Consider the following 14,434-nt stretch of genomic DNA (forward strand, 5'->3'; position numbering starts at 1 on the left):
CTTGGTAATTAACTGGTTCCCCTGGGTCAAAATAATGGGAAATCCCATTGGAGATTTGGGGATTACGAGTGGTCGAGTTCGCCTCAGATCTAATACGATGGCATTCATCAAGCATCAACTAAATTTCATTTAGACGCTCTGGTCGACCACTGCTCACTACGGAAGCAGCGTAGCAGGCATGACGAAAGGGGTCACTCTCAGCCCTCTGTGGTAGCAGCGTCGTGGGCATGTCCGATTTCGATCACCAACCTCGAAAATTGAGCCAAGACGGCCAAACCTATTGAAGCATGTGGCGAATTTATTTCAGAAACTGATTGAAATGTTGAGACACAGATGGATACAATATCGCTTGTTTGTCAGATATGCAGTGAACTACCCATCGTCATTCCCAAAATGACAGAAAGATAACGGGTATTGGGGGCCGACAATAATGAGCCGATTAAGATTCCTGGCTTACGTTCAATAATGAGCGGAGATACCAATTTCAATGGCAGAAAATTTAGAACAGAATAAAATTTGGTGTATAGTCATGACTAAGTTCGACAATAATCCAAGGGCGTGCTAGGGCCTCCGAGGGTAGGCAGGCCAAAGTTAGGGCACTTTAGGAGGGGTGGGGTAGGATCGGGGAAAATTTGAGTTCTGTGGCACATGGTAGAAGCGATTTGACGTATATACCATGGCATACCATACATTGACACTTGGTTAAGGGATTATGATTAAGTCACAAAGATCCGAACATGAACATAGTTAGCTGCAGTCAAGAACTAAACGACCTGCGAGTAAAGAAAAACAAGCATCAAAAGGGACTGGTATTCCTTATAAAGGGTACCTGCCAAGTTTCATTCGATTCTGTTCCCTAATGAGGGTAGGGGTAGGGAGGTAGAAATGAAAGTAGACTGACAACCCCAAGAACGAGACGACGATCAAAATACACTTTAAGCCAGGCCAAGGAAGTTACTGGTGACAGATTAAATGTCATTTGTTGTGACGGTTTGCATATTGGCCCTGAGTATGCTAACCGGCAATAATGGTTCCCGTCGCCCGTGTTGCAATTTTCCTAAATTCATTTAGATAAATAAATAAAACTAAGACAAATTAGTTGATTCTGAATATTATGGAAATATTAATCCGTCTGTAAAATCTATTCTGAAAGTCATCTGTGGAAATCATGGTCTGATGGAGCTTGTATGGGGCCCTTACATCATCAATGAAAAACGGACATTGTAGTATCTCTGGAGTTAGTTGGAACAAGGAAAGGGCAGCAGAAAAAGAGGGCACAATATTCGATGGCACATTTTCGGAAGAGAAGGCACATAGCCACCCCTGATCCCTCCCATATACCTTGTTAGGAATCTCATCAGATTCGAGCGTTATCAACCATTTTGAGTTTCTTTTGTTTTTACATTTATGAGGACAGGGTAGGCGGTTGACTACCTGGCCAGCATGCCTCTGCAATTAGATTTTTTGCTTAGGTTACACAGAGTGAAGAACAATTTCTCTGCTAGATGTTTTATAAATAAGTTAGATGTGCAAGTAATTAATGAGTGTCATCTATTTAGGGACACCAGCGGCGAGCCTCAATGCTGATTTATTAAATACAACTAGATTAATGTCAAGTCGTCATTTGCCCTGTCTTGGCTTGTTTAAAAAATAGGCATTGCGAGTTCTACTGTTTACTGTTGTAACAGTGTTCACCGATTATATATGTTGTAATGGACTGTCTGCTAGTCTTTCCTACAGACCATGTGAAAGACAACGGTCCGCAAAAATGAATTTTGGCACCGCGGACCCTTTAGACCTTGATACAGACTCCTCCACTTCATTAACCTTAAAACATTGACCAATAACTATGGGTTGTTCATCATTAAATGGTTCACTGCATATCTGACAAACAGGTGATACTGTATCCATCTGTGTCTGAACATCTGAATCATTTTGTGCCACGTGCTTCAAAAGGCACGACCAGCTTCCGCAGTGACCTGAGAGTGACACCAGTCGACATACCCCTATGCCGCTACCGCAGTTGAACTGGAAGACACTCCAAATGAAATTTAGTTGATACTGGATGAAAGTCATTGTATTAGGTCTAAGGTAGAAGTATCAATAATCTCCAATCCCTAATCGGAAATCTAAATCCCAAATTAGAATTTCTCCTATATTGACACTGGGAATCACTTAATCACTAAAATATGTACAAAAATAGATTCAGCTACCTCGAAAACATATATTTTGACACCAAACTTGATCCTTATGTAAACTTCGAATTTTCCCTCCAAAACTGACAATCATCTTGAATAACCCCTAATATTGACCCAGCGGTAACACTTATCACAAAAATGGGTATGGAAATGGATTCATTTACCCCGAAAACATATATTTTGATACCAAACTCGATGATATTGTGATAATTGGGTGGAAATTGGAATTTACATGCCAAAAGTGGTGGCCATTTTGGATTTTGGCCAATTTGACCCATTTGGGCACAGATTTCGGACTGGGACTTTTTTTTGGTCATAATATACGTCTAAACCGACCATAAACCGTGATCGGCATTTCTATTGCAGCAACTGAACGCACTTTTGCTATCTTGCCTGGACTATTAGGTAAGATTAGATAAAGAGCTGACAGTTCTTGCTATGATAGTTAAAAAATAGATAATGACAACAGAAATTGCTGAGAATTTCAGCCAAATTGCTTCACTCTGAACCAAGATATTAACGATTAAATTTGCAGCTAGCCTCGATTATCATTACGGTGGTTCTATAATTAACAAAGTCTTCATTATCCATTTTTAAGTTAAATTATGTATCACAAAATGTATTCAAATCCACTAAAGATTGCAGGCTAACAATGGCATCGAGAGTTGATTATGACCTGAATCAGTTAATTAAACAATTTAGATAACATTTCAGACCTAAAGAAAGACCTGCAATAGGCAGATTTAGCTCTTGCATAATGCATGTTTGATTATCAATAGTAAATAATACAATGAAATGAAATTGGGTTTAACATCCTAATTTTCTGGTCTGCTTAAACTTGGCTAATAAGTAGGTTCTTTGTGTAAACTTATTTCACAGATATATGTTCAATTGCTAAATGTCATTAAAAAATTGCATCTCACCAATATACTTCAAACATTTTTTCTTGTTAAATCAATAGGCACTTGAAGCTAATTTTTATGAAAATAGCAGTCTTTTGTTAATGATAATCAACTCAATAACACAATTATACATTTGATGTATTAAAGTTGCTGGTTGTCGTTTGAGAGAGTTTTAATCCCTTGATAATTATACAATATAATGACAGTTTAAAATTTGTCAATATTCGATATCCTTTGCAAACGAAATAAACAGGAAATGGAAAAAGCAAGCCAAGGTCACCTAAAATCTTCGTAACTTTGATGGGCCTCTTCTAAATTCGATTGAATCCAATCCAGGGGATTATCTAGATGGATATTTTGATTTTTTCTTTATTAAATGTTAAACAATCAATATCAGTACATTTTAGCAGCGATTAATAAGCCATGAATAATTAACTACTTTCCACAAAAAAGGCTAATAAGAATAAAAAGACTTTAACTAGTGATTAAGTCGACTGAGTTCGATTTTCGTGGAAATCAGATTGAAACTGCCCAACAATATGGCTACTGAAATGAAATGAAATGAAATGGGGTTTAACGTCCTACTGTTCTGCTCCTAACCTGGGCTAATGAAGACGGGCATATGCCATACAGTGTGCTATGAGGGAAATTTTGCACGGGCAGCGGCACTACGGCCTACTCTTATATCGAATTCCAACTGCCAGGGGATCTTTTACGTGCACACCAATGTGTACATGGGACCTCGGTTTTTCATACCATCCGAATGACTAGACAGCTGTCGTTGTCAGGCCCTCCGTCCTGCATCACTGACAAGGGGAAACCACGCCGGAAAATCGGGATGAACTTTCTCGGCCAATGCAGGGATCGAACACCCGACCTCCAGGCTAGCGACCTCCAGGCTAGCGAGCCAGCGTCTTACCCACTTAGCCACGTGATCCCGCAATATGGCTACTTCTCGTATGCAAATACATGTAGTGTAAAAGTATGTAATACAGACAGACAGGGGCGACGGCAATATACATCTACATGAAAATGTGGGCGTATAAAAAGTAAGCACCATAGATCATTGGAATTGCAGTTCATCACATATTTGTAATTGTTGGACAGAATTGAACCATTTTTGGACTATCAGAGATTCAAATTTTACAATATTGTAGTTAGCAAGGTATTCATATATAATTCAATTCAGGCCCAGAGACTTTAAGATAATTTATATCACTTACCTCATCTCCAAAAGTCCAGATGAAATGAGTATGACCAACTTGATTAGCCATATTAAAACTAGATACCATTGCATCAAATACAGTTAATTTATCTGTCTGTGTTGCCCACGGTATATCCATATAAAGATTTTTTATTTCATCTATAACATACACATGTACAAGATATACTATATAATCTATACTGCTATTGTTTATATATCAAACACATTGAAAGAATTCTCATCACAGGCTTTGTGAAGGGAGATAACCAGGATTTGACAGGATGTTGCTCAGTCAATGAGAAATGGGATTTAATGCCCAGTCAAAACAATCTAGGTCGTTTCTAGACTTTCATATAGTACCCTTTTATTTCAATAATTTAATTGCGTGAAAGGGTCTTTAACAGTGGCAGAGGGAACTAGAGGACCCAGAGAGAACCAACTCATTGTTAAGTATAAGCCAATGGTCAAATCCATGACTCAATGGAAAGACCATATCATCTAAAGCCTAGGTCACAACCTGCCATACTTGTTTTGACTCGGACGGGTCGTAGGGTTTGGTATCTCACAGACCAGCGGCAAGAAACCAGGCATAAATGTTGTATGTGCAAGACCATAAGTCTTTATGGGCAGTCTGTGATGCGTAAGTCTAAAATTTCCCCCATAAGCTGCCTGTAGTAGCATATACGACGTGTTCAGCGCTAGGCTTTAACTTACTTAAAGTGTAGCTCAGACAAAGAACTTGATCTTAACCAGCGGCTGCCAGGCAGGATACGCCCACATTTTCGAGAGATGTATAGCTAACAAGAAACTGATTTTTCCTACTATCAAGGGCCATAATTCAGGAAATTACAATTCAATATGCGCGAATATCGAAAGGAACCGAAATCTTTGGGTTATAAACTTACATTTCAAGTTTCAACAAAATCAGATAAAAATTGTGACCTCTATAGGGTCCACAACCTTGATATACCATATTCTTACGCTATTTGAGAACGAACGGCGGCCATTTTGTCTGTCAATTTTGGGCCGATTTTCACGAAAATTCAAACTCAGTCGTCCTTAGGGTGTAACGGTGATATAATAATACAGGTTTTTAAATCGGATAAAAATTATGACTTCTATAGGGTCCACAAGCTAAAAACGCGATTTTTCGTACAATCAGGGGTCATAATTCAGGAAGTTATGGTCCGATATGTGCGAATATCGAAAGCAACCGAGATCTTTGGTTATAAACTTACATTTCAAGTTTCAACAAAATTGGATAAAAATTGTGACCTCTATAGGGTCCACAAGCTAATAACGTGATTTTTAAATCAGATTAAAATTATGGCTTCTATAGGGTCCACAAGCTAAAAACGTGATTTTTCGTACAATCAGGGGTCATAATTCAGGAAGTTATGGACCGATATGCGCGAATATCGAAAGGAACCGAGATCTTTGGGTTATAAACTTACATTTCAAGTTTCAACAAAATCGGATAAAAATTGTGACTTCTATAGGGTCCACAAGCTAAAAACGTGATTTTTCGTACACACTGGGGCCATAATCCATGAAGTTTTGATCCGATACATGCCAATATCGAAAGCAGCCGACATCTTTTGGAGATAAACCTATATTTCAAGTATCGTCAAAATCGGATAAGAATTGTGACCTGTAGAGTGTCCACAAACAAATTGTGGACGGACGGGACGGACTGACGTCCGGACGGACAGGGGCGACGGCATAATACGTCCACATGAAAATGTGGGCGTATAAAAACTCTGTGTATACCAGGGCCCTGTTTCACAAAAACTTAAATCTCCTTAAAATCGTCCTAAACTAAAATTCCATCACAACTTAAAATAGATATGCCATATAGAATCAATTTATGGTTTTGGGGTTATGATGATTTATAAAGGAGCCAGGGATATTTTATATTGGGAAAAAATCATTTTAATTTAGTAAGATAGATAGGCATTATCCAATAAGGAGTGTGGCACTTTGGCATTTTCAAAGTATTATTGAAAGGGTCCATGGGACTGACATTTCAAATCCAGGCATCAGAACATTGGTTATTTCATGTATTAGTTTAAAAGTTGTTTAGATTAGATTAATCCTTTGAGTCAGAAATATCACATGTTTGTGACAATTCTCAATAGTTTCTGTTATCCAAAATACCATAAAACTACGAAATTCAAGCGATTTAGTTTATCGATACGCATTATTTCCATTGACGCCTGCGAGTAAATCAAATGCCAAGGTCACGAAAGCGACATGCAAGTTCAAGGCCAACCAACTCATACATTTCAAAATGAATAATACGCAATAAACTTATTTATTTCATCTCTCTACGACTGTCTGACCATGTGCAGACATTGTTACAACGTATGAAACTCTCCTCATTGGTATGGTAATGGTTAGTTCAACCTGGCAACAGTTTTCAGTTCCGAAGTGTTTATGCTTACACCCTAAGTGCCGTCGCCGGAATTGTGCACTGCGCGAGCGCAAGCAATTTTAACTAAAATCTATTAAAATTGCATTTTAAAAATGCATTATGCAAGAGCAAAATCTGCTAATTACAAGTCTTTCTTTAAGCCTGAAATGTTATCTAAATTATCAATTAAACATTAATTAACTTATCCAGACAATAATAAACTCTCGATGTCAAGGCTAGCCTTCGATGTTGGCTGGATTAGATTCCTATATGCCGCTTAACGGCCATTGATAATTAAATCAAAACAGTGGATAATCGAGACTGCTGTTTATATCAATGATTTTAGTAATGATGACCAAGACTATGCGAAAATTTCACCCGCTTCGTTAACTATTATAGCGAAAACTGCCATCTCTTTATCTTATCTCCCATAATGTATCTTTAAGTTACAATCGATTTTCGTGAAACACGTAAAATTTCATTTTGATTTTAGTTAAAATCTATTTTAGTGATTTTAGTTTAAGTTTTTGTGAAACAGGGCCCAGGTTTCAGTGACAGGAGCGCTAGCTCTGCCTTTAATTCATGAATAACTGAATTTCCTACAGCTGTCTCCTTATCTAGATAAACAATCCTTGGACTAGAAAAAGGATCTGATCAAGTTAAAAAATATAAAATAAGAAAATTGTCCATCAGATTCTAAATGGTGTCACCGAGTTGATTCTTTATCCTTACTTTCTGCTATTGATGATGATTGAATGTATTGGATTAACAACTGAATGTACATAAGCTTTCACCTACCTTCAACTCGAATGATTAAATAAGCACTAGTAGACCCATTCTTGTTTATAGCTGTAACAGTTATATTATAGGAGCCATGTTTCGTATAGGTGTGTGTAATTTGAGTATGGTTTATCAGGCCAGTTTTTGTTATTTTATTACTACTATCATTGAAATTCCATGTATATACAGTTGACAGCTCTGAACCCTGTTAATAAATATTTAAGTTATATATTTATAAGCTTAGTTACCCAGTGTAACTAATCCCCAGGGGGAATGGCTGAATGGTTAGCACGTGTGTGCTGTATCATAAGGCTGTCATTGAGTCAACTGGCGTGGTTTCAAATCCCCAGTTGTACATGACAAGGAGTAGGTTCGCCTGTCCAACCTCGTGGGTTTTCTCTGGGTCCTCTGGTTTCCTCCAACTGCTAAAGACCCCTACGCGCAAGCGAATTACTGAAATAAAATTGAACGTTTTAGTCCCGAAATGACCTAGTTTGTGTCGAGTGGCCGTTAAACCCCATTTCTCTCTCTCTCCCCTAAAATGCTGAAGATCAACAAGGTCCATCATCTTCGATCCCATCAATATCTGTTACAAACTGTAGCCTCTATTACACTAACAAGGTCTTGAAAAAGGGTGCGTAACTCTTGTCAACACTGACATCACTGTTATGAACAACACTGATTAGACTATGGTATATCATAATTAGTGTATTGTTTTTATGGGTGTTATATTTGACAATACCACTGATTTACGGTTAACAGGATTATGTTACAGGATAATGTGTTTACATGTAGATATTAATGTGAAAGGTTGTATGTCATATTTAAAGCATTAATATTTTAACATTTATTTCTTAAATACAGATATTCATTCAAAAAATGCTAAAAAACCCAAACAAGAATGGATGTTTTGCAAGGACAACCCAATGAACTTTTGATTTATAAAACGCTAATTAAACAAATTTTCAATACCATTGATGTAATTAAGTCGAACCTTTGAAGGACTCAGACCAAATAATGCCAGTATTGTTAGTATGGAAATTTCATCATGGTCCGTACATTTACAATATCTCATTCTCTGTTTTAATTGTCATATAAAAGGCAATAAGTAGTTATTATTGGCAATTGGAAACAAAAAGGTTACTACATTTATCATTTTTATCACGTTTTTTAACTAATATGATAATAAAAAACTTACACCACTTTGTGTGAGTTCGTAGTTAGTTTGTTGATTTGTAGCGACAACATTTTTCTCAGTTTGTAGACGAAGACCATGCGGTGCTACAACAGGACATGGTATGTTTTGTATAGGTTGATAGATATCACTATCAGATATACCACCATGACATTTATCAGATGCAACCTTTCTATACCTATAAATTTGATTAAAAACTATGTTCATGAAAGTAATAACTATATAATACAGTACTAGATATTTATGTCATTATTATTTCTTAACGGAAATTGTTAAAATAAAGGAGTGAGGATTAATGAGCTGGGTCATTCCATGTCAAGTGGACCAAATTTCGGAAAGTTGGGAACATGACCCCCTCCAAAACCAGCGGTGCCAGGCAGGATACGCCCACATTTTCGAGAGATGGATAGAGAACAAGCTAAAAAGAAAGTGATTTTGACTACAATCAAGGGCCATAATTCAGGAAATTACAATTCGATATGCACAAATATTGAAAGGAACCGAGATCTTTGTGTTATAAACTTACATTTCAAGTTTCAACAAAATCGGATTAAAATTGTGACCTCTATAGGGTCCACAGCCTTGATATACCATATTCGAACTCAGCCGTCCTTAGGGTGTAACAGTGATATAATAATACGTTTTTTTAAATCGGATAAAAATTATGACCTCTATAGGGTCCACAAGCTAAAAACGCGATTTTTCGTACAATCAGGGGCCATAATTCAGGAAGTTACGGTCCGATATGCGCAAATATCGAAAGGAACCAAGATCTTTGGGTTATAAACTTACATTTCAAGCTTCAACAAAATCGGATAAAAATTGTGACCTCTATAGGGTCCACAACCTTGATATACCATATTTTTATGCTATTTGAGAACGAACGGTGGACATTTTGTCTGTCAATTTTGGGCCGATTTTCACGAAATTCGAACTCAGCCGTCCTTAGGGTGTAACGGTGATATAATAATACGTTTTTTTTAAATCGGATAAAAATTATGACCTCTATAGGGTCCACAAGCTAGAAACGCGATTTTTCGTACAATCAGGGGCCATAATTCAGGAAGTTTCGGTCCGATATGCGTGAATATCGAAAGGAACCGAGATCTTTGGGTAAGAAACTTACATTTCAAGTTTCATCAAAACAGGATTAAAATTTTGACCTCTATAGGGTCCACAACCTTGATATACCATATTTTTACGCTATTTGAGAACAAAGGGCGGCCATTTTGTCTGTCAGTTTTAGGCCGATTCTCGCGAAATTCGAACTATAGGGTCCACAAGCTAAAAATGCGATTTTTCGTACAATCAGGGGCCATAATTCAGGAAGTTACGTTCAGATATGCACGAGTATTGAAAGGGACCGAGATCTTTGGGTTATAATCATACATTTCAAGTTTAAAATAAATCGGATAAAAATTGTGACTTCTACAGTGTTCAGAAGCTAAAAACGTGATTTTTCGTAAAATCAGGGGCCATAATCCATGAAGTTACAGTCCGATACATGCCAAACCTATATTTCAAGTTTCATTGAAATCGGATAAAAATTGTGACCTGTAGACTGTTCACAAACAATTGTGGATGGACAGGGGCGATGAGAATATACGTCCACATGAAAATGTGGGCGTATAAAAATATATGTTACAGTGCATGGACTTAAGCTAATAAATCCAAAATTATACCTCTCTAAGCCGAAAATTCGTTGAGATATGGCCATTTGAAGTTAAGGTACTGAAACGGATCATAAATTTAGTAATTTTTTCCAGGTTTTCCGGTGCTTTAATCTCACATTTCTAATAGGAGTAGAAATCTCTAATTTTGTAATCTAAGACAACTTTTGTTGTAGATTATGGATTTAGCATCACACGCAATGTGCGATTCACACAGTTCGTGCCACCAGGTGGCAAAATGTGGAACAACTTACACTGTGGAACTGGTATCGTTTATAATGGGGGTTATAGCTAGTTATATAGTTTAATTTCCAAACATCGTTTCATAATTGATAATTATCGTTTGAAAATTACAAAAAAAGTTTAATTAGTACTATGGCTTAATTTAATGGTACAGCGTTTAATTTCTCCGAGAGGGGTTTAGAAATGGCCAACTGTTCACTTATCTAGTGTGTTTATTTATTAGACGAGTAGTTCAATTTCCCGAGATGCGTATAGAAATAAGACCTGCTTAATTTATCTGCTGTGTTGAATTATTAGATGAATCGTTTATTTTCCTGTGAGCCGTCTATCCAATCGGTTCATTTTGATTACGATTATTTGCATATGAAGTGCGAATAAAAATGGTGAATGTTAAAAAAAAAGCACCTTACCGTGGTCCTAGTATTATTATCCATTCCTCTTGGAGAAATTAAACGCTGTACCATTAAATTAAGCCATAGTACTAATTAAACTATTTTTTTAATTTTCAAACGATTATTATCAATTATGAAACGATGTTTTGAAATTAAACTATATACTTAGTTTTTAGCGCTATAACCCCTATTATAAACGATACCAGCTAAGCTAAAAACGCGATTTTTTGTACAATCAGGGGCCATAATTCAGGAAGTTACGATCCGATATGCGCGAATATCGAAAGGAACTGAGATCTTTGGGTTATAAACTTACATTTCAAGTTTCAACAAAATCGGATAAAAATTGTGACCTCTATAGTATAGGGTCCACAACCTTGATATACCATATTTTTACGCTATTTGAGAACGAACAGCGGCCATTTTGTCTGTCAGTTTTGGGCCGATTTTTACGAAATTCGAACTCAGCCATTCTTAGGGTTTAATGGTGATATAATAAGACGTTTTTTTAAATCAGATAAAAATTATGACCTCTATAGGGTCCACAAGCTAAAAACGTGATTTTTCGTACAATCAGGGGTCATAATTCAGGAAGTTATGGTCCGATATGCGCGAATGTTGAAAGGAACTGAGATCTTTGTGTTATAAACTTACATTTCAAGTTTCAACAAAATCGGATAAAAATTGTGACCTCTATAGGGTCCACAACCTTGATATACCATATTTTTACGCTATTTGAGAACGAAGGGCGGCCATTTTGTCTGTCAATTTTGGGCCAATTTTCACAAAATTCGAACTCAGTCATCCTTATGGTGTAACGGTGATATAAATATACGGTTTTTTAAATCGGATAAAAATTATGACCTCTATAGGGTCCACAAGCTAAAAACACGATTTTTCATACAATCAGGGGCCATAATTCAGGAAGTTACGGTCCGATATGCGCAAATATCGAAAGGAACCGAGATCTTTGGGTTATAAACTTACATTTCAAGTTTCAACAAAATCGGATAAAAATTGTGACCTCTATAGGGTCCACAACCTTGATATACCATATTTTTACGCTATTTGAGAACGAACGGCGGCCATTTTGTCTGTCAATGTTGGGCCGATTTTCACGAAATTCGAACTCAGTCGTCCACAAGCCAAAAACGTGATTTTTCGTACAAACAGGGGCCATAATCCATGTGAAGTTTCGATCCGATACATGCCAATATCGAAAGCAGCCGAGATCTTTTGGAGATACACCTATATTTCAAGTTTCGTTGAAATCGGATAAGAATTGTGACCTGTAGAGTGTCCACAAACAAATTGTGAACGGACGGACGGACAGACAGACAGACGGACGTCCGGACGGACAGGGGCGACGGCATAATACGTCCACATGAAAATGTGGGCGTATAAAAACTGCAAAATTATCATAGTTAATGTCAGTTTGTCTTATATGAATTTACAAAATATTTTAAGTCGATGGGATATATACTTTTCCAAATATTCAGTCTCGAAATTCAATGCACACTGAAAACGTACAAAATATACCCATTTTCACCTTCAATTTTGGCCATGTGGGACAGAGGTTAAAATTCTGAAAAAGTTTGAGAATGAAACTTCAATTACCCTACTATAACATACATTAAAGTCTATCTTGTGTATTTGATGGCTTATATTTTTAATTCGCACTTGGAATCTGTGCGGTGATGAAGTTTTAATGGCTATCATCAAAATTGTTGACTTTTCACGTCGATTTTAAAATTACGTCTAAATGACCAATACCCCTCAAATGTGTCTAAGTAGAGTAAATGTTTGCATAGATTACAAATATGCAATCATTTTGGATCTACATTGTATTGTTCTAATTTTTATTTGGCCTCCCAAATGAGAAAAAGATGGTTATTCCGCTAAGTTGTCTTAGATTACAATATTAGAGAGTCCTACTCCTATTAGAAATGTGAGTTTAAAGCATCTGAAAACCTAGAAAGGTAAAATTTCGGATTTCCTAGTTTAAGGCCATATACTATAACATATATTTTTTTGGTAGGGGGTCATGTTCCCACCATTGGTCCAGTTGGCATTGAATGATCCAGCTGCATATTACCCACACCTCCAACATTTGAATAACCAACGTTGTGTTGGTAGCATTTCCCTAATAACTAACATTAGGTCACCAGTTTATTTATATGACATAGTAACCCTAATCGGCACATACCCTGTACTGCGGTTATATTTCTTTCCCTCTGTACACTCAACAATTAAGTAATCCTCATTAAACCAACTGGCCATTTTACATTTAAAATTATTCTGATTCTGATTCTCATATCCATAATCACTGAAAGAAAAAGAAAAGGGGAGAATTAACTACAATTTCTACACATACATATTCTACAGCATGATAAACAACAATATCACAAAATTACATTAATTTCATTGTTTTTATGCAAAAAGAACAGATGTAAATAAACATACCATTCAAAATCTTCATTTGTACAATTACACAGTTTATGTGTGAGGGGCTGTTCATAGTCTGTGCCATAAGAACATTGGGCAAACTGTTTCCTTCTTTCAAATTGCAATGTTTGACCTAAAGTACAATTGTCCTGCAACCAACAAACAAAAATAAAAATCCAATATGTTCATTGAAAATCATTTGTACTAAAAGACTTTCCAAAACCATACATATAATTGAAGAAAGGAAATCTAGATCCAGTCTTCATGCAAACTTGTAAAGGCCACCATTATGGTGAAAAATAAAAGTCTCAGTCAGCCAACAAATTTAAAATTTAGTTTTTGGGGATCGTGATAAATAGTTGCAAGTGAGTTACATGTGTTTCAAATTCTCAAAATTCAAATTGGATAAGATTAGATTTGATGTCTTAATAATAGGGTGCACACAACCCCCTCCAATTTCAATTCTCTCAACCGATTCACTTGTAGATATGCCAGTTTGTTCCACTAGACAAGTAACTTCGATGAGCCAAAAATTGGCAAAATTGATTGATGTTTATGTTGGCAACCACCATCTCAAAAATAGTCACAGATTGTACATATTTAAGGGAGTTGAGCAGTCTGAAATGCACATTTTAAGTAAGAACTGTAATGTCTGTTCATATGATATGACATACAATTTTATTTACAAACTTCATGTATGTTCCAAACTTGGCCCAAAAGCATGATAATGAAGGATGCTGATGACACCAAAAGTCGAATTTTCCCAGTTACCAGTGTGTGACTGCAATCACTGCATAGATTTTTTTTTATCAAAGTTGGCATGAACAATGCTAATTACAATTCCAAAATAGCCACAGAACAATTTTTGGAAACACCAAAAAACCATGAGTTTTTTTGGAACTTCTATTAGTACATGCTTAAAAGAGATATAGATAATCCCCTCCATGGATGGAAAGTGGAGACTATAAGCTACATTTCGACACCAAAAACGT

General features: G+C 36.5%; 1 protein-coding gene across 2 annotated transcripts in view; it reads right to left on the reverse strand.

The window, feature by feature from the left end:
• LOC126814883 (VPS10 domain-containing receptor SorCS3) overlaps nt 1-14,434 on the reverse strand; it is a 62,947-nt gene that overhangs the window by 15,467 nt on the left and 33,046 nt on the right. For both annotated transcript variants that reach the window (XM_050540320.2, XM_050540319.2), the window contains exons 15-19: nt 13,461-13,591; nt 13,204-13,323; nt 8,696-8,870; nt 7,516-7,702; nt 4,324-4,463 (exon numbers count right to left, since the gene is read on the reverse strand). In XM_050540320.2, the coding sequence (XP_050396277.1) occupies nt 4,324-4,463; nt 7,516-7,702; nt 8,696-8,870; nt 13,204-13,323; nt 13,461-13,591 (753 nt within the window). The remainder of the gene's footprint in view (nt 1-4,323; nt 4,464-7,515; nt 7,703-8,695; nt 8,871-13,203; nt 13,324-13,460; nt 13,592-14,434) is intronic.

This window comes from Patella vulgata, chromosome 3 (genome assembly GCF_932274485.2).
Source record: "Patella vulgata chromosome 3, xgPatVulg1.2, whole genome shotgun sequence".
Lineage (NCBI taxonomy): Eukaryota > Metazoa > Mollusca > Gastropoda > Patellidae > Patella > Patella vulgata.